The 20,600-nt window shown below is 33.2% G+C and overlaps 1 protein-coding gene across 1 annotated transcript in view; it reads left to right on the forward strand.

The window, feature by feature from the left end:
* Positions 1 to 16,954, forward strand: part of Dhc36C (Dynein heavy chain at 36C) — a 46,136-nt gene extending 29,182 nt beyond the window's left edge. Inside the window, exons 25-39 of the mRNA XM_018505922.1 lie at positions 1,066 to 1,254; positions 2,196 to 2,725; positions 4,517 to 5,065; positions 5,843 to 6,034; positions 6,418 to 6,644; positions 7,124 to 7,494; positions 8,888 to 9,068; positions 9,384 to 9,682; positions 10,458 to 10,622; positions 10,705 to 10,945; positions 11,659 to 11,951; positions 14,248 to 14,485; positions 14,547 to 14,698; positions 15,591 to 15,872; positions 16,675 to 16,954. Of these exons, the coding sequence (XP_018361424.1) occupies positions 1,066 to 1,254; positions 2,196 to 2,725; positions 4,517 to 5,065; positions 5,843 to 6,034; positions 6,418 to 6,644; positions 7,124 to 7,494; positions 8,888 to 9,068; positions 9,384 to 9,682; positions 10,458 to 10,622; positions 10,705 to 10,945; positions 11,659 to 11,951; positions 14,248 to 14,485; positions 14,547 to 14,698; positions 15,591 to 15,872; positions 16,675 to 16,881 (4,116 nt within the window). The 3' untranslated portion in view covers positions 16,882 to 16,954. The remainder of the gene's footprint in view (positions 1 to 1,065; positions 1,255 to 2,195; positions 2,726 to 4,516; positions 5,066 to 5,842; positions 6,035 to 6,417; positions 6,645 to 7,123; positions 7,495 to 8,887; positions 9,069 to 9,383; positions 9,683 to 10,457; positions 10,623 to 10,704; positions 10,946 to 11,658; positions 11,952 to 14,247; positions 14,486 to 14,546; positions 14,699 to 15,590; positions 15,873 to 16,674) is intronic.
* Positions 16,955 to 20,600: the final 3,646 nt, after the last annotated feature.

Genomic DNA, 20,600 nt, shown 5'->3' on the forward strand with positions numbered 1-20,600 from the left:
TAAAGGATTCTTGAAACAAAAGATAATTTACAGCAAATGCCACAAGTTTTTCAGCTAAAGTTTTTAATAATAATTAATAAGATGCGTAATATTTTTGGCCAAGACTATATATGTCTTAAATTTAGTTTTAATGTTTTGTGTGTTAATTTTTCAATACATTACTTATTCATTTTCTTCAAAATAATATAACCCGAAGGTTTTCTTGCACTGAACACGATGCTGTTACCAGAATTTACGTAGCACACAAGGATTTTAGGTAAACTGCGGTGTACAGTAAATTGGGGTGGTTTCAGCTCATTTCATCTCAATTTACCAAAATGTGTTACGCAAATTCTGCATCGTGTTCAGCACAAGAAAAATCTTTAGGATATGTACTATAGGTTTGAAGAGAAAAGAGTGATTTATTTTATTGAACTGCGTAATTATTATAGAAAGTTTAAAATTCAAGTAGCCATAAATTGATAAAAATAAGTGAGTCATGAACTAAAATTCTTTTGATATCTTTTGAATTATATATCTTTTAAATATCGTTGATTTTATTTAAAAGCAAGTTTTTATTTTGCCATCAAAAATGATTAAAAAGCATCTTCTCCATTCATCTCAGTTTCAAAATTCTGATATGCTACGCAAATTTTGTCAACGGCATTATGTCCAGTATAAAAAAAATCTGAAATATGTACTATGACACTTCGGAAAGAAATTGAGTGTTGAACAGTGTTATTGAATAATTTAATTTTTAATATTCCACGGTTATGAGACTCTGATGCTTCTTAGAAATTGATCAGTTTCTGAATTTTCAATCTTAGGGTATTCATAGTCGATTCTTGTACTTAAGACTGTCTTAAGATGTCATGAATCAAAGAGCTGTATTAGCATCTTAAGACATTATTAAGATACTTCTTAAAATAAAAACCCACTATTAATACCGGTCTTAATCTTCCAATCGAGTTACTGTAATTCTTTGGATATATTGAAACATTTGTATAATTAATTTATTTTGTGATGAATAATTTTAAATAAATTTGAGGAATTTGACGATCAACAATTATAATTTGCGCATACTAGATCGTCGCCGCGGAAGCCAAAGAAATCCGCGCTGAATGCGACGCGGATCTTCAGGAAGTGATGCCAATACTGGACGCGGCGAATGCCGCTTTAAATACCCTGACTCCTCAGGACATTCAGATTGTCAAGTCCATGAAACGTCCGCCGGCAGGCGTGCGATTGGTCATGGAAGCGATTTGCATACTGAAGGTATATTAAATAATCGTGGAATAAACGATACACAAATAAATAAGTGTACTCTGCTTATTGACAGAAACAGAAAATTAATCGACGTTAAATTATATTTAGTTTCCAACTTGCATGAGGAATAACACATAAATATTAATATGTGTACAAAATACATATTTATATAGCATCTAATTGATTGTATCATTAATGTGTCATAAAACACAGGGGCGAACAGATATTACAATAAAATATAACATGTAAATTTATAATAAATATTTATAAATAGATATTATGATATATTATAATATGTAATGTGGAATAATCATGCATATACATATACATAAGTTTATGTCAAAGTTTGCTTAAAATCTGCTTCACAATCTACAATCTACTGACTGCTAGATTTGTGAGATTTATAATTTAATTTATGTTGACTAAAAACGCCCAATTAAGAAATTAAAATGTATGGTTGATCTAAAATTTGTCAAAAAGGGGAGCCATAGACTTGCCGCAAACGAAATTCTTTTTTAAGGTCAAATATGAAAAGATAAAATATTAAATTATTATTTTAATTATCATGTTAAAAAGTATTATTTAAAAGTATAAAAAAAAACATTTTTGGAATATAAGGACTGAGATTCCGAAATACTAAAAATATGTATAACATTTTATTATGAATGTTTTTAAAAAATGAGACTTCAAGGGAAGATCATGGCCCCCCCCGTGGATCTGTCAATATGACATAACTTTCAAATAAAAAAAACAAATGCTAAGTATATTTTGATAAGACAATCCAAATTTGCAGATGGAACATAAAGAAAATTGAATTATTTATGCTTTGATAAAGGGATTTATAACTGAGTACATCTAGTGGATCCAACTTCGAAGGAATATAATTGAGTGGGTCCAATAAACCCATCATTAGCATCGAAAAGTTAAAAATCCATTCGAAAATTGTACAGGACGTGAAGCCGGAGAGGGTGCAGGGCCCGGAGGGTCCAATGGATGACTACTGGAAGCCGTCGCTTCGCATTCTGGGCGATATTCGGTTCCTAGAATCGCTGCTGAACTACGACAAGGACAACATCCCGGAGCGAATCATGACCAAGATCCGCACGACGATCCTAACAAATCCGAACTTCGATCCAGAACGTATCAGGCAGGTGTCGACCGCTTGCGAAGGTCTCTGCCGCTGGGTGTTTGCCTTATCGGAATACGACAAGGTCGCTAAGGTAGTGGCGCCGAAGAAGCAAGCTCTGGCGAAGGCCGAAGGTGACTATTCTGCAGCGATGGAACAGTTGGCGCTGAAGAGAAATCAGCTGCAGGAAGTGCGAGAGAAACTGGCCCGATTGGAGACTCTGTTGGCGCAACGAAGAGCAGAATATCAAGCGATGACCGACGAGGTGAAGGACTGCGAAGAGAAGCTGAGAAGGGCCGAAGAGCTTATCGGGGGCCTCGGTGGCGAGTACACCAGATGGTCCGAGACTGCTAAGTAATAATAATATAAAGTATGACTTTTTATACGTCGAATACATGCACGTATTTCGTTATCAAATTTAGTTTAATTAGTTTAATTATGTAGATATCATTTGAAAGTCACATTTAAGGCCTCCAAGCTAGATTGAAATTACAAAATTAATATTAACATATTTTTCAAAGTTAGAGAGTAGACCTTACAGACAAAACTATTTGCTATCTTCAAAAACTGAAATGTAGCTTTTATGAAAATACAAACATTAATGATTAGTAGCAACGTTATATATCTTAGCAGACTATTAAATAATTTTGCCGGTCGTCCCCAGAATACAGCGCAAATTATACAAGACATTGTAATTCTATTTCACAATTCTCACCTGTTCCATAATCGCCTGCTTCTCTCTATATTACATATATTATGAATTTGAGTTTCTAAACATTAAAAATTATGAAAGTATTTTTAAAATGATAAAAACTTTTTTTTTTTCAGTTAAAAGTTTTATAAGAAATATTTATTATTTATTAACAAACAAAATGTTGATCATAATTTATTGTTTAGTGATATTCTGTCTAAAAATCATTTTTTGAAGATTTTGCATTTCAAAAAGCTATAATTAATATCACATAGGTTTACAAGACTATTATTTTGCCTTTAATCTTAATTTGTAGTTTTAATTTTTATATCTGCTTCCGAGATATGTATTCACTAAGACATCTCGCCACGTACTGATTTTTATTTTAAATTTTACCGATAGAATGGTATGACACAAATAGCACCAATGTCAAGCTTTGTTTATAATAGAAATATACGTTTTATTAAGACCTTTAGTGTCAGTTTGAAGATTAAGACTATTCGCTTGTTTTTTAATATTTAGCTATATCATAGAGAACAAATGTTTATTATAAGATGGTTCTTCATCTAAAACTTTAATGTTATCCTAATCGAAATCATGTTGCATACTTCGTGAATACATATCTCGGAACAGTCTTTTAAAACTACATTTTTTTTACAATTTATCTTTACATTTTGTACTGTGATAATTATCACTTCACGAGCATGTTTTATTTTATTGTTTCACAAATTAATTATCTACGACCTTTTTTTATATATCTATTTAACTACTCTGTTATCTCTGAGTCTGATATTTTTTACTAATTTTTTATTATTACATTGAGATGTTCGAATGTACGGTGAGTGTTCATAAAAGTTTTATCTAACATACGGTTTTTCTCGCATGTATCAATATTAATAATTTCTTTTGGCAATACATGCAATATCTAGAAATTTCAAGCTTTTGATCTGTAAATCGTTGAGAAAGAAATTTTGGTTCTGGACACCCATCGAGCATTCAAAAATTTATCAAAGACTATTGTGAATTAACGAATATATATGGATATCTTGAAGAATAATTATGGATCATCTGAAGATGGCTTAATAATAAGCCTGAATAATACATGTTTCAGCCTTAATAATAAGGCTGAAACATGTAATGTTTGGTTTTCTAAACTTTTTAATTAAATTTCTTTGCATTTATGTAATATATTTATATTCAAGTATTTATTTGACTCTTATATGTCCTTTTTAATATTTAAGAGTCCTGTCTATTTTTCATTATTAATTATTATTGAAGATGATCCATAAGTGTGGGGTCGAAATATCTTATATTTAATATTCAATAAAGAATTTGAATTTATATACACAAGAATACTCAGTGTTGGCTCTGATTGGTATTTTTATTTCTACGATTCGTAGACATTCTTTCGAAATTTTATCCAAAATAATTTAAAACTTTGTGATTACTGATAGATCGCTCGGGGAAGTCTATCACAAATTAACGGGCGATATCCTGATCGGTTCCGGTGTCGTGGCCTACCTCGGCGTCTTCACGATGCAATACCGACAGAGGCAGGTGGAGAACTGGGTGGAGTTCTGCACCAATCTTAAGGTGGTATGTACTCAGGACTTCCAACTCACGCAAGTGTTGGGTGATCCAGTACTCATCCGCGCCTGGAACATATTCGGCCTGCCGAGCGACCTATTCTCTATCGACAATGCCATAATCATCACAAACTCGCGCCGCTGGCCGCTCATGATCGACCCGCAGGGTCAGGCAAACAAGTGGGTGAAGAATATGGAGAAGACGTCGAATCTGCACGTCGTCAGACTGACGCAGCCGGATTACATGAGGATTCTGGAGAACGCCGTGCAGTTCGGACAGCCGGTGCTGCTGGAGAACATCGGTGAGGAGTTAGACGCGGCTCTGGAACCGTTACTGATGAAGCAAACCTTCAGATCCGGCGGCGCGTTGTGTATTAAGATCGGCGACAGCATTATTGAGTATTCCGATAAATTTCGGTAAGTTTGTTAACTTGCTTGAATTTTTTATTTCATTTTTGACATGCTGAGTATAAGCGTAATTTATAAATTGTATCATTTACATTTTATTTAATTTTAATAATATCTGGTAGTATGAATCTAAAATTATTAAAAATTTGATGAAATAGGAATAAATTTAATATTTTTAATAATTTGTAGTTTAATAATGATATAAATTAATATTTCATATAAATTGTTTTTATTAATTTATTATTTGTCATTAATTTTATATAATGAGATTCATTTATATACTTGGGTGGTAAAAATTTCTGTATAGTAAAAAAACATTTTGTACTTATATGTTAAAACTGACACTTGTTAAAATTTTTGTTGAATTTTTGAACCGAGTATTAATTTAACATAATATGATTATATTATTATCGCATATTTATGTTAAATTGATATTTAATGTTTTTCAGTATAAAAATAATGCAAGTTTTAAGTAAGTAACAATATTAAAAATAATATTTAAAAAATTGTAGTTTAAAAATGTAAATTCTAAGATAAATGAAAAAAAAAGAGAATTAATGTGTTAATTTAACATATTTTAACTGTGATTAATTTTACTGAAAAAAATATGCTTCTAAAATTTGTTTTCTAAATTGTGTCAGTGTTAAATTTTTTGTTAATTTTAATGTTTTAACATGTTCACCTTGTATTAAATTAACACAACAATTTGGATGAATCGTTTGAGACACGTGAAATGTGTTAAATTTAACACAAATTTCGAACTATGTATGTATGTGATTTCCGTAGATTTTACATCACTACGAAATTGCGAAATCCACACTATTTGCCAGAAGTAGTAGTAAAAGTGACTCTATTGAACTTCATGATCACACCGGGTGGTCTGGACGATCAACTTCTAGGAATAGTCGTTGCAAAGGAAAAACCTGAGCTCGAGTCCGAAAAAAATCAGCTGATAGTTCAAGGAGCGGCTAATAAAAAGTATATATAAAACATCTTTTTACATATTTTAATTGATTTTTATATTATCTTTAAAAAAAGTTCAGTATTAATTAAATCATTGTAATGTGATTGAACAATTATTTAAATTTTCTGCATTTAAAAATTATTGGGTGTTAAAAATATATTTATACTGCCGAGACGAACAAAATTTATCAATAATTTTCATAGCCATTTCATTCTTAATTGATAAAATTAAGTGTCGATAATTCCGTATTGACAAAGTGAATATATGTTGATGTTAATATTAATGGAATAAATTTTGTATGTAAATAAATATTAAATTCTAAAGAGCTTTGCCAATTCGCAATTCAGGATTATATATATTGTTCCGACGGACAATATTTTGCAACGTTTTTCCTCAGAATGTTAAAGGAGATAGAGAATAAGATCTTGGAGGTGCTGTCAGCGGCCAAAGAGAATATCCTCGAGGACGAAACCGCCATCGGTGTGTTGAGTTCATCGAAAAGTCTAGCTAACGAGATTCAAACTAAACAGACTGCCGCTGAAATTACTGAGAAGTCGATCGACGCGGCGAGATTGCAGTATACGCCAATTGCAGTCTACAGTACCGTTCTTTTCTTCACGATTGGTGAGCAAGAATGCGAAAGTAACATTTATTTAGTTTGAGAAAAAATTAGAAAATCTAGAAAATCGCTTAATTTAAATCAATTGCCTTTAAATTAAATTTGATTAAAATATATAAGAATGAAACATGTAGAATTATCTAATATAAAAATAATATTAAAAAAATATAATATATAGAAATATTATGTGTGGAAATCTCAATTTGATGAATGTGGAAACCTACATTTTAAACTCATATATTCTTTGGATATTCATTTAAAATTTTTTTAAATAAATCTAAAATATATCTAATAAGTAAAAATATACCTAAATATAAATAAAAAGTAATAACATATACTTAAAAATAATATATATTTAAAATATATATGTAAAAGTCTGTTCAAAGTTTCTCTACAAGAAATCATATGAAAATAATTAAGCAAATAATTTTCGCGAAGGCACCGTTTTTCGCTATAATATACCGTCCGTTAATCTTTTCTGCAGTCATGCTGGCGAATATCGATCCGATGTACCAATACTCCCTCGCCTGGTTCGTCAATCTCTTCAAGAATACGATTGACAACACTCCGCCGGTAGAGGAAATAAAGCAGCGTTTGAAGGACCTCACCAGGTACTTCACCTATTCCCTTTACGTCAACATATGCCGCTCGCTCTTTGAGAAGGACAAGCTGCTCTTCTCGCTCCTGCTGTCCGTGAACTTGCTGAACAAGCAGGGCCAGCTCTCGGTAGTCCAATGGATGTTCCTGCTGACCGGCGGCGTCGGCCTCGAGAATCCCTTTGCCAATCCTACCGAATGGCTGCCCGTGAGATCCTGGGACGAGCTTTGCCGATTGGACAGTGTACCAGGATTCACGGTAAACTTTCCGGAGATGATCAATAACAAAAATGAAAAAAATGGAAGCCTCTAAAAAAATAAATCTATAAAAAGACAATAAAAATAGTCAATGAGAGCTAAATGCGGATGTCAAACATTTATTGTTAAAATATTACATAATTGCGAACGGTAATCGCATCGCAAACGTTTCGATAATTTTGGTCCTCTTCAATACAATAAAAATGATACAGCAAATAATGAATTAAAAGATAGTAAAAGCGAGCGATAATGAAATGTTACGAAATAAGATTAATAAATTAAATTTATTTTCTGAAAAAAAATATAGAAATAATAGAAACGTTTTGACTCTAATTAATCTTCATCAGTTTTGATAAAAAATATCAAAATACAATATGATAACAAAGCATGGAAAGGAGAACTGAAAAGGTTTTAAGTACACTGAAAAAAAAGATTGGTTGCTGCAACAATTTAGATAGTAAAATATGTCATAGCATTTTTATATAGCTGCAGCAACCAGTTTTTAGTTGTAGCAAATTTTTAGTTGCGTTAGCCTATCGAAATCATATACTGACATTGCAGATAGGCTAACGCAACTAAAAATTTGCTGCTACAACCAGATAAAAATGCTATGCCATATTTTACTATCTAAATTGTTGCAGCAACCAATCCTTTCTTTCAGTGTAGTAATTAAAATTGAGCAAATAACATAAATCGAAAATACAGACATGTGTCGAAATTAAAAATAAAGAAGATAACAGGCCATGTGAAATGCTAGACACCAGAATATATGAAATTTTAAAACATAACAATTATTTACGACATGAGAAACAATAATTTTGCGCATTTTCGAAGGTTAATGTTGTAAAAGCTTATTAATAACAAATTCGTCGGTCAGAGGCCTGTTAAGTGCAAAGATAAAACGAAGAAATCCAGTGAATTGTTAAAAATACGGAGTCAAAAATTTTAAACGAGTAAAAAAGAAGAAAAATAAGTTAGAATTTAAGAAATAAAAATTAAGCAAGAATGATACATAATTGAAAAGAGAGAGCACAAAGAAAAAACTAATACATAAAAATTAGAAAAGCATGGAAAGAAACGAGTCATACTTGTAGCATATTTTTCATTGCTAAAAAAGATTAAATGGGCGAAACGTTTGCGACGTGATTATCATTCGCGATTCTTGTGTAATATTTCAATAATAAATGTTTAAACACTGCGCTCCGACATTCACATTTGACTTTTATTAGATGTCTTTGCCTTTTCTTTTCGTAAAAATTCTTTGCAAATATCGATCGAATAGTTTTCAAGAAATTTAACGAAATTTCTTTCATCTGTTACAGATTTATTAGAAATTTACATATTTATCAGAACGTAAGGTTTTACTTATCAAGGCCGTTTTGTAATTTGTTCAGGGAATAAGAGACTCGTACACAAGAAATATCGACGAGTGGAAGAAGATATTCGATCACAAGGAACCTCATACTACAACCTTTCCAGCTCCTTGGAACAAACTGAGTAGCTTCGAGAAGATGCTGGTACTTCGTTGCATTCGTCCTGACAAGATAGTACCGGCGACGCAATTATTCGTCGAAGGTAAATTATGTTAAAAAAGAAAGGAGGCCACCAAAATCTAAGAATAGATCGATCCAGATGAAGGATACGGTACGGGGAATCTGGGGCAAGTCGTGCATTTCGTGCGGAAGGGCGAAATTAAATTCTTTGCAACAATAGGAAGTAGGTCTCTCCGTATATAATGCTAATCCCTTCTCATACCCTTATTTTCCTCCATCATAAAATACGAAAGAAATCTTATACATAATATAGCCGGGGGAATTCTTGACTGAATTGTTGAAGCCGAAGCTATTCGTTGCTACTTCATTTTCATCTGAATTTTGGATCACCCGACAGAGCAATTAGGCCATCAATACATCGTGCCACCGCCCTTCGATCTGGCGGCGTCTTTCGCGGACTCGCACTCCTGCATCCCGCTGATATTCGTCCTGACACCCGGCGCGGATCCCATGACGATCTTGCTGAAGTTCGCCGACGATCAGGGCTTCGGGGCCAGTAGGCTGTTCTCCTTGTCCCTGGGCCAAGGTCAAGGGGTCATAGCCGAGGGTCTCATTGACGAAGGTGTAAAAAACGGCACGTGGGTGGTGCTGCAAAATTGTCACGTCGCCAAGACTTTTATGGTCACTCTGGAAAAAGTAATTTTCCGTACAAATCGTATAAATCAAATTTATTCTGCGACAAGAGATTACGCAGTTGGAAGATTAATGTTAACTTTAACATTATACGCATCAATAAAGATCCACCTAAATTTTAATTTTATACAAATTTTACTTTTGAAGAATATGAAAATTTATTAAACTTTTAATTCAGTTTTTTTTTTTAACAAAAATTTATCTATATTATTAATTATAAAATAAATTTCAAAACAAAAATTAAATTTTTTAAAAATTTGTATATATTAATTTTTTATTAAAACTTTTATTTTCAACTTACTTATAATTTAACTTACTAATAATCCAAATTTAATTGTTTAATTTATATATTAATCATTATTATATTATATATATTAAAATATTTTGTAGTTACTAATAATTTTTACTATTTATTTTATCCTAACAGATTTTTTTGCCTTACATATTTTATAATGGCACTTAACCCTATAAAAAAACTATGAAATTTTAATTTTAATAATTCTTCTAAAATTTTCAAATTTTGAATGCGTTATCAACTTTTAAGTTTAGGGATATTAGATTTATTATTAATCTTAGAATTATTTTTTTGGTTTAGTATTTATTACTTTTGAACTTAAATATATAACTACTACAAATTTTTTATTACTTTCAACTTTTGAACTTTTTAGCTATATCTAAAGTAATATATTTTCATCGTGTATAGCTTCATATAATTTCTTAACAAGTCCTTTCGTTGCATTATTCACTGTCCTATTATTTTTATTTCATTACGCTTAAGATATGCGAGAGTTTCACGAAGGAAACGGTACACCCCGACTTCCGTCTGTGGTTGACGAGTTATCCGGTCGAGCACTTTCCTGTCAGTGTCCTGCAGAACGGTGTGAAGATGACGAACGAGCCTCCCAAAGGACTGCGCGCGAATATCTTGCGGTCTTTTCACCAGGTAAAGACAATTTCCCACTTCGCTCGTCCCAAGGAGATAAGAGATTAATTCTGAGAGATTCGTTTTTGAAATATCGCGGCAGGATCCGATATGCGATCCCGATTTCTTCGACACGTCGAAGCAGCGGGTGACTTTCAAACGGCTGCTCTTCTCGCTCTGCTTCTTTCACGGCATCGTGCAGGAGCGACGGAAGTTCGGGCCAATCGGGTGGAACAATCAGTACGAGTTCAACGAGACGGATTTGCGCATCAGCGTGTTACAGCTCAAGATCTTACTCGATCAGTACGACGACGTTCAGTTCACCGCGTTGAAATACCTCACCGGTATCCGAATTAAATTCCGTTATTTCTCCTATGTCTGAATTTTTATATTATATCTTTCATGCAATCGCGTGCTCGAACAAGACTTTTATATTAAGAATAGATATAAAAATAAATATATTAAAAGTAGAGATAATGAAGATTCACGTATTTTTAATTGGATTCGGAATTTAGTTGAAAATTTAGTTCACATTAATAATATAATTGACATAAAAATAAATGTTAAAAGTAGGTAATGAGTTTAAAAAATAATCTTTTTAATTAAACTCGAAATTAAGCTGAACGTTGACTATAACAATGGACTTTGAATAGAATTCGAACACAAATACGCTTAACCTTGTATAAAAATGTAAAAAATATATATAAATTACATTTAATTAAAATTAAATTCTTTTGAGTAAAATCTCACTTTAAAGAGTGAAAATTGGGCCAATCTTGAAAAAGAGTGGCTCAATTTTCAGTCTTTAAGAGTGAGATCCATTCTGAAAGTTTTATAGAGCATTAACTATATTACATTAATAATAGATAAATATATTATATTAACATATAACATAAAAAATATATTTACATTAAATTAAGTGGATTGAATTAATTGACGTTGAAACGAAGAATTAAACAAATAAAACGTTACGAAAAGAAATATTCGAAACATTAATAAATCCCAGTAAACAACAAGTTTTCATCAGCGCGACCTCTGAATCCTCTATTTTTTCAAGGCGAATGCAATTACGGAGGTCGCGTGACCGACGAGTGGGACCGACGGACCCTGAACACGATCCTGACGCGATTCTATCACGTGGATGTGATCGCGGCCGATCGGAAATATCTGTTCGATCCCAGCGGCCTTTATTATATACCACCAGTCAGCGAGTACAGTCAGTTCCTGGACTACGTGAGAGAATTGCCGATGACTACCGCGCCTAGTGTATTCGGAATGCACGAGAACGCTGACATTATTAAGGATCAGCAAGAGAGCTATTTGATGCTGTCCTCTATTCTAACCACTCAGGTATTAAATCGAGCATCTAGATTGATTGTTACACTTCTACACGGTTCTCGGGATAAAGAAGATTTATCGCACGCCTACACATGTTCCAGTGGGTACGAAATAAATTATGAAAGGGCGGTGAAGCGTAATATGAGGAGAATATGCAAAAGAACAATTTTGCGTAAAGTGTCTAAGAATTTAACTAAATATACGAATTTTAAAATAATTTTATTGGATTGCAAAAATGATTACGTAGGAAATTTAAGCATGACAAGTAATGCTGCAAAAAGATTTTGATATTTCAACAACTAGCTTTAGTGTTTTATTATGGTAAAATGATACAATTCCGAACGAAATAAGATTTGAATCCAATTTTCGAAGTTTAAATTTAATTTTTTTTCTTGTTTATTTAATACCCTTTACACAATGAGAGTATCTAATTCGATTCTTTAAAAATTGGATTCAAATTTTATTTTGTTCATAATTGTATTAGTTTCGAAATTGTATTACCTTATCGTATAACTGTTTTAATAACAAATAACAAAATTATTTTTATAGATCTGTATTTAGTTAGATTTTTTAAAGTTTAGTAAAATCACTCTTGGAAAGTGTGAATAAAGAGCTTTAAATAAAATGAAGTAAAATGTTTCAATTTAAATGAAATGTTCTATTTTTTTGTAAAAGTTAGATACGTCGATAATATATTCTAATAAATAAAATGTTTTTTAATATATTTTTATAATTTAATATAAAATTTATTACATTTGTGCTCTTAACTCTGGAAATATTTTTCTTATAAAATTTTCGTAATCGTTTGGTGAATAGTGTTGTATAAGAATGAAGTTTTGAGCGTTATAAGGTGAACAATATCCGCTCTTGTATAATTTATTGACTTTTTCTTTTGTCTTCATTTAATTTCTCGATTCCTGCATTACGATGGAATAATGAGAATTCCTGTTATTTTTTCATATTTGCCCAGAATATTGAGGAGATCAAAGTAAGTAATATTTATGTAAGAAAGTTCTGATAATGTAAATAACTGAATAACGATATTATTCTATTTTCACGCGATTAGCGTCAAGGAGGAAAATCAAGGAAGACGGTAATATTCTTACTTCTTATTGCAATCCAAAAATTCTCAAACGTGTTATTAAGATATTTATGTAATAGAATTAATCCCGGAAAAAAATATTGGCTATAAAAAAAAGGAATAAATAAAAAATTCCAATAAAACACCTATAAAACCCGGCAAGATGAACGTGGGTAGAAAATATAATAGAAATTATATACGTTTCGACCTTCGATTTAGATTTTCTTCAGTATAATACTAACAAGTTAATTAAATAGCAATTTCGTTCTATTTTCCAATTACCATTAGAGTTGTTAAATTGAATAATTTTTTTAATATTTCAATTTTTTGAAAGTTTTTAACTGACATATTTTTTTCTTTTACAGAAATTTATGGTTTCTAATTTTCGAAATTACAAAGAAACTCTTTACTTTAATTTTTCTAGTAAACATATATTTTTTAAAAGAATCGTTTTTCAAAATTTTCATTTTTTTTTTTATTAGGTGTTAAACTTAATTCCTGCCGTTTTTCGTCTCCAAAATTGATTGTTTCAAAGGGAAATACTTTAATCAAAGTATTATTAATAAAGTATTATTAATTAGTAATAAAGTAGAAAATGGAGGAAATTACTTTGATTAAGGTATTCATTCATCTTCCCTTCTGTTGATTCTCGCTACCCTTATATATATAATTTTCTTTATTACTGATTTCAATTATAGAAAATCTCAATTGTGTTCTTTTGAATTTTTGTTACAATATATTTATTTTTATGAAAGTTACGAGCAATCAAAGTTGGGTTGGATATGCTGTACACTGTGAATTGACAAAATTATAAAGTATGGCATTTTTTGAAAGGCTAAATGTACACACGTTTTATTTACATTTCCATTTTCGTTTACTTTGATTTTTTTAGCTTTATTTTTGCATTTTAACATGAGCCACTCTATACACTAATTTTATTTTTTACTTTTTAGAAAAAGACATTATTTTATTGCCTGCAAAGAAAACGAATGCAAAGTTAGATTCGAATATATGCAAATAATACTGTAAAAGAGTTCTTAGAATTCGCAATATCTATTAAAATTAACAACATTATTAGGAAACTTTGTGTCGAGTCTTTATTTTTCAATCTAAGTTGAACAAAATCTCTATTTAGATATCTGAGTTCTCTAACAGAATTAAAACACTGCGACGACCTCGTCAAAAGTTTACGAGCGTTTCGCGTTAAGATATTCTGATTTTCGTCAGGACACCGGTCGTGCGGAAGTGGATACCGAGAAATCGCCGGATGAGACTGTTTACGGCGTCGCGGCCGATATTCTGTCGAGGTTGCCGCAGGACTACGATCTGACTGCTGCTCTGGACAGATATCCCACGCTATACGAACAGAGTATGAACACCGTGCTGGTCCAGGAGATGGGTAGATTCAACAAACTCCTGCAGACCATCCGGGGCAGCCTCGTGAACACCCAGAAGGCTATCAAGGGTAAAGTTCTTACGCTTCTTCTCTAGTGATCCTTCCGAATTCTACTCTTGTACTCGTTTAGGCCTGGTAATAATGAGTCCCGATCTCGAAGAGGTCTTCTCGTCGATCATCATCGGTAGAATACCTAAGGTGTGGATGATGAATTCTTATCCTTCTTTGAAACCGCTTGGCAGCTATGTACATGATTTTCTGAAGAGGCTGAATTTTCTTCAGGTAACGTTAGGAAGAAATGGATTATATTTCGAATCTATTTTATTTGTCGTAAAAATTGAACATTTTCGATTATATTATTTCTTAGCTGTCACTCTTTTAATTATATGATAACATTAAGCGACGGCAACTTGTACAACATTAGAATTTTAAAACTATAGCTTTTCGATTTTAGAATCATAAGTTGTATTAATTTCGTTGTATTTATATAACATAACATAACATTTACACGTATTTATTTAAAAATTATTATTTTGTAATTATTATTGAATAAAACCGTAGATGGAGACATTATATACTACTAAAATTTATAATGTGGCTTTATATTTCTTTATGGATTAAAATTTATGATATCAAATTATATTCAACTTATTTTTAATTACTGTAGTTATTTTTTATTATTTCTATAAATCGCCATTACTCAATATGTATGTTAATTTAAATAAAACAATGGAGTTAAAGAATATAACTCATGAAAATATATGAATATGATTTAAATTTAATTTATTATTTATTAAGTTAATACGTTAATATGAACGTTATTTACTTTGAAACCAATCATAAAAATGGATTGATTTGCATTTTGACACATATGTTATTTTTTAGATATTTAAGATATTTACCATTGCTCCTTTGATATTTAACAGTGTATTTCGTGATAAATCAGATTTACTTACATATAACAAGAACTTTAAACGTTCAAAATTATCTTAATTAATTACATAGCGATTAAAGTGAGCAATTGGCGTTTTTAGGACTTGGCACACGGAAGACCTTCACGTAGACATTATATTTCATAATATAAATCAGACTTATTTACAGAACAAGAACTTCAGCTGTTCAAAATTATCTTAATAATTACATAACAATCAAGACGAGTAATTGTCCTTTTTAGACTTGGTACACGGAAGGTCCTCCCACGTCTTTCTGGATTTCCGGTTTCTACTTCACGCAAGCGTTCCTCACCGGCGCCCGTCAGAATTACGCGAGAAAATATTCCATTCCCATCGATCTCCTGGTTTACGACTTCTTTCCCTTAAAGGACACCGTTTTCGAAAAGCCGCCGGTAGACGGAGTATACATTTACGGCTTATTTCTTGACGGTGCTCGCTTCAATATGGCTACAATGAAGCTCGACGAATCCTTCCCGAAGATCCTTTACGATACCGTGCCTTACGTAAGTGAACACAAAGCAAAGCTCAATCCCTTCAGCTAAATTCGATGCTTCTCGAGCAATGCTCGAACGATTCAAATCTCTCGGTGAAAGGGCGCAGTTTCTCCTTAAGAGACGTTCTGGAACTCTCCCAGAAATGCAACATATGCTTTTCTTGGCCATTCAAATTTTTAATCGATCGACGAAACTTTAAATATCATCAGAACGACAAATTATAACAAATAATGTCAAAATGATATGTTTTTCAATCGTAATTTGTTATAGTAATATTTGTTACACAGGCTTAGATTCATAATGTTCTTTTCAGCTAAACTTTTTGCATGGTTCATTGTTCTTTCTTCTTTTTTCACGTTGGAGAAAAAATAGAAAAGATAAACCGTTCAAAAAGTTCAGCTCAGAGAATTGAATTTTAAGACAAAATTAACAAAAGTGAGTTAGGCATAAAATATGTGTTTTTTTTTAAACTTAATATACTCGATTTTAAAAAAGAACTATTTTCGTATCGTAACACATTGCCTTTTAATGATATTGTTTTAAAAAAGGTTATTATCTCTGTGTCTCATTTTGACGTCATGACTTGTGTTCTGCTTTCCAAGGAACACACCAAGTCAAGAGAAATTTAAAATGACTTTATTTCGAAGTTACCAAAGTGAAAATGATGATCTTATAAAATTTGACTGTTTATTTACGTTAAAAAATAAAGTCCTTTTGATTTTTTTTTCACCTTTATCCGGGATGAGCCTCTGACAGTAATGTTTCTCTTGAGTAGAACGTGTGTCAACTTATCGCATGCATTACGCTTCAGATCTGGCTGATGCCGGTGACGAAGGACCAGGTGGAGGATAAAGACACGTACACGTGTCCTGTGTACAAGACCAGCGAGCGGAAGGGCGTGCTGTCGACCACCGGCCATTCAACCAACTTCGTCATCGCGATTTGGCTACCGACGTCGCGTCCGCCGCAACATTGGATTCTGCGTGGCACCGCCATGCTGTGCCAATTGTCGGACTAATACGTGAGAGCTTTTCTGACAGACGGGAAGATCCTTGAGAAACTGGACATTTTAATGAGCTCGCCGTTGAAAGTATATACGTCGTCTATTTGACTTTGTTCAACGAATTAAATTCCTTTAACTGTTTCAACGGGAAATAATAAATTTTTCTCTTTAAAGATCTGAGTTTATTTCAAAAGAAAGGAATTCAATTGCGATGATTAATTTTTCTTCAATATTAAATTTTCGTGTAATTTATTATTAAGAAAAAATGCGCAAGTATAAACTCATCCGTGGCTTTTGTAAATTTTTATGGTTGTAGAACGATGGGGAATTTTTGTCTCATGATATATAGGTATATTCTGCCTTTACATAGAATATAAAAGAGAAACAATATAAATAATTGTTAGTTATTAAAAATTATATTCATACTTACTTGAAATAAATAAGACATTTATAAAACACTGTTTTTTTTATAACAGAAAAATACTTCTATAAAAATTGTTACTAAAAAAAGAAGATTTTACTTTGCAAGCATTATTTTTTAAATAGATAATAGCCAGCATGGAGAATAAATTTAGAATATCTTTTATATCTCTAAGTATTATTTAAACATATATACAGATTTTCAAAATCCAAGAATTGTGCAAAAAGGAAAATCATATTACGCAAAATTATTATACATAAACAACGCCAGTTCCATTGCTTAACAGCATCAAGGAAGGAATATCGGCAAAAGTATAGGAAATTCGAATGGAACTCGAAAAGCGGTCGACCATCCGTTAATTAAACTCGTCAGGAATTCTCGTCGAATTCTCGTTGATCTCCTTTCGCGTCGTCGTCGTCGTCGTCATCGGTGGCGAGCACCATTTTCGCCGGTGCTTCTCCTCGTGTTATCCCGCGCGCCGTGTTGCACAGTTGCCGGTATTTATTATGTGGAATATGGCGCTTTCGGGGGTGGGGTAGTATAGGGGGGCTGTCAGGGGGGAAAGAGAGAGGAGTTGAGCCGCCACGGGGGTGGTAAGATGGCTACAGCGGCTTGCTTGGCGGCACCCTGTCTACCCGGACCGAGATCGCCGGAGGCTCGTTGCCTAGCGACCCCGTATTGATCTCATCCCGTGTGCCCCGTCTCTACTCCCCTATCCCATGCGAGCATCCCCCTTTCTCCCCCCCCCCCCCTCTCTCTCTCTCTCTCTCTGCCTGTCTCTGTCTCTTTCCCGTTCGCTTTCTCTCTATCATTTTCTTCCTTCCTCTATCTATTTATCTATCTCTCTTTGTCCCTATCTCCGTCTCTTCCTCTCCCCCGCTCTGCGGTTACGTTTCAGTCGCGATTATTACGCGAAACGTATTTCTCATTGTATAATTTTACGTCTCACGCGCGATGTTCCTGGATGTTCCGCGCGTGTTCCGCGAACCTGACCAAAAGTTTTCCCGCGAAGAAGCGCAGAATTATTTCTCTCCGGCTGTCCCCTCTGACCCTCTTCCTCTCCTCGCCGCGATCTGGAACTTCTACGTCTTTCCTGTCAGCTTTCGCGGAGCTCTCTCGGTCAGGTGTGTTCTGCGCTTTTACAGGTGGATTATCAATTCTCGGTTATTTAATTCTGCATTGTTCTTTAGTTTATAGTCAAAAGAGATAGATAGATAGATAGAGAGAGAGAGAGAGAGAGACCATCAATTTATCCAGTAAATTTATTCAGTTTACAATTATTTCCCTTTCCAATTTGCTCAGATTCATTTATCTTTCGTCCACCTGCAACCATTTCGTCCCTTCCTGTGTTTGCCGTTTTTTTATTTCCCTCTTCCTTTTCCCGTTTGTCTTGTTTGTTTTCTATCGCTGCGTCTTTCCTTAATTTCTCACCCCCCTGCTCGCGTTCTTCGTGCGAAGTACCATCATCCGAATTAAGCCGCGACTCGAGCCATGAAGAAAATATGTGATTATACCCGATGCAATTTCATAAAGTGCACTCCGCTCGCTCTCAATCCCTCTCACTCTCGCCCCGCGTAGAATTTCTTTCGCTTCGCGATATCTCGTAGATTCGAAGTCCAATTAAGTCAACTGCGCGCGAATATGAGCCGTTTCTTCCGAAGCACGCAATAACGCTTCAATTATCTTTAGATTCTTATATTTTAACCGACCTGTAATAGTCAAATATAATTCGAAGATCGCAATGCGTTTTGTGCAAATTAGCCTGTTTTTTGTCAATATTTCTGTCTTCTCGATACATTTATTAATAATAATATTTAAAAAATGATTTTGTTAAAAATTCGAAAAAATAATTATGGAGATAATGGAAATTAATTGGTCTATAAAAAATATTGCAAAAATCAAAAGTTGTCCAATACAATTGAAAACGCATTAGCATTTTATCTCATAAAAAGAACTTATGAAATTATGAAGACTAATGATAAGTTAAACCTAATCTTAAACCATACACATTTTATCCGAGGAATATCCTGAGAGACATCCTCAGAGAAACATAGGAATGTTCTCTGAACGTCTTTAAGAGGCCCATTTGTATTGTACGGGAAATGATTTCTCAATGTAATTTTAACAAATCGCTCTCTTACTTAAAAAATGATACAATAAATGTGATTTTTAAGTTACTATTATCGATGACACTTTAAGGGCTTTTACGGGTATTTTCTTCAAAGATACCAGAAAGTTTGCAGATTATAGCCGTCTTTATCCTTTTATTACTAATGCCAATATTTCGTGAATCTTGCTGTTTACTTCATTAAGGCGAGAACGCACTGATACTGTATCAGTATCAATATCACTATCAGTATCAGTACGCTCCTCCCTAATGAAGTGAACAGTAAAGTTCACGTTAGCATTAACTAAACGTTAGCATTAACACTGGCTAAAGACATGCGATAAAGTTATGGCCACAAGCCTTCTAATATCTTTGAAGTTTCTATTATTATTTTCGAATTATGAATGAATAAAGACTTAGGTAATGTATTAGGCAAATATTACCTATCAATAAAAAATAAACTAACTTAGCTTCACAAAAAATTAGAAAAGCTTACACAACTTAAAAAGAACGATTCAAAAAATTTATCAAATTCCTCACATCTTAAAAAGAATAGTTTGATTCTTTCTTAAAAAATTGCGAAAATGGCAAAAATAACAATTGACCATGTTAAGAATATGTCCTTTTTATATTATTTGCTTCATAGTCAAAGTGAAGATTATTTTTTCCTTTTTTAGAAAATTAATTTAATTTCTTCAAATGTGTCATTTTTTAGTAAAGGAGTGAAGTCTGTTTTTCTGTAAATATATATAAAAATATATTTGTATAAAAAATTTTGAAAAGCAACATTTGGAGATTCCAGTCCGCTCTCTTGATGTCGGAGCGAGAACGGTCGCAGAAGGTTAACAATCGCGTCAACAGCCGACCAACGCGATTGGGATCGGTCGCCTAAGAACACATCGCTTGAATGGAAGTCAGCCTCCCGAAACAAGCCACGGTGGGTCGCGGAGGGTGAGAACTCACGAGCCTTCCTCCCTCCCACCGTTTCGCGTGCATGAATCCTCTTCGCGCCCTCCCTTTCACCTGCTGTTCACCGTCAGGCTATCTTCCCATTGGCAAAGTGACCTTCATCTGAAATTTCTTTGTTGCGCCTACGCTTCGCAGGGTCGATGGGGCGAGGAAATTTGGATGGCGATGGCAACTCGGGATACGAGCGGCAGGGATGATGCCAGAAATGGCGGCCTTCCCAAGCAGAACCACAAGTCA

Source organism: Trachymyrmex cornetzi, unplaced genomic scaffold, assembly GCF_001594075.2.
Source record: "Trachymyrmex cornetzi isolate Tcor2-1 unplaced genomic scaffold, Tcor1.1 scaffold220, whole genome shotgun sequence".
Taxonomy (NCBI): Eukaryota; Metazoa; Arthropoda; class Insecta; order Hymenoptera; family Formicidae; genus Trachymyrmex; species Trachymyrmex cornetzi.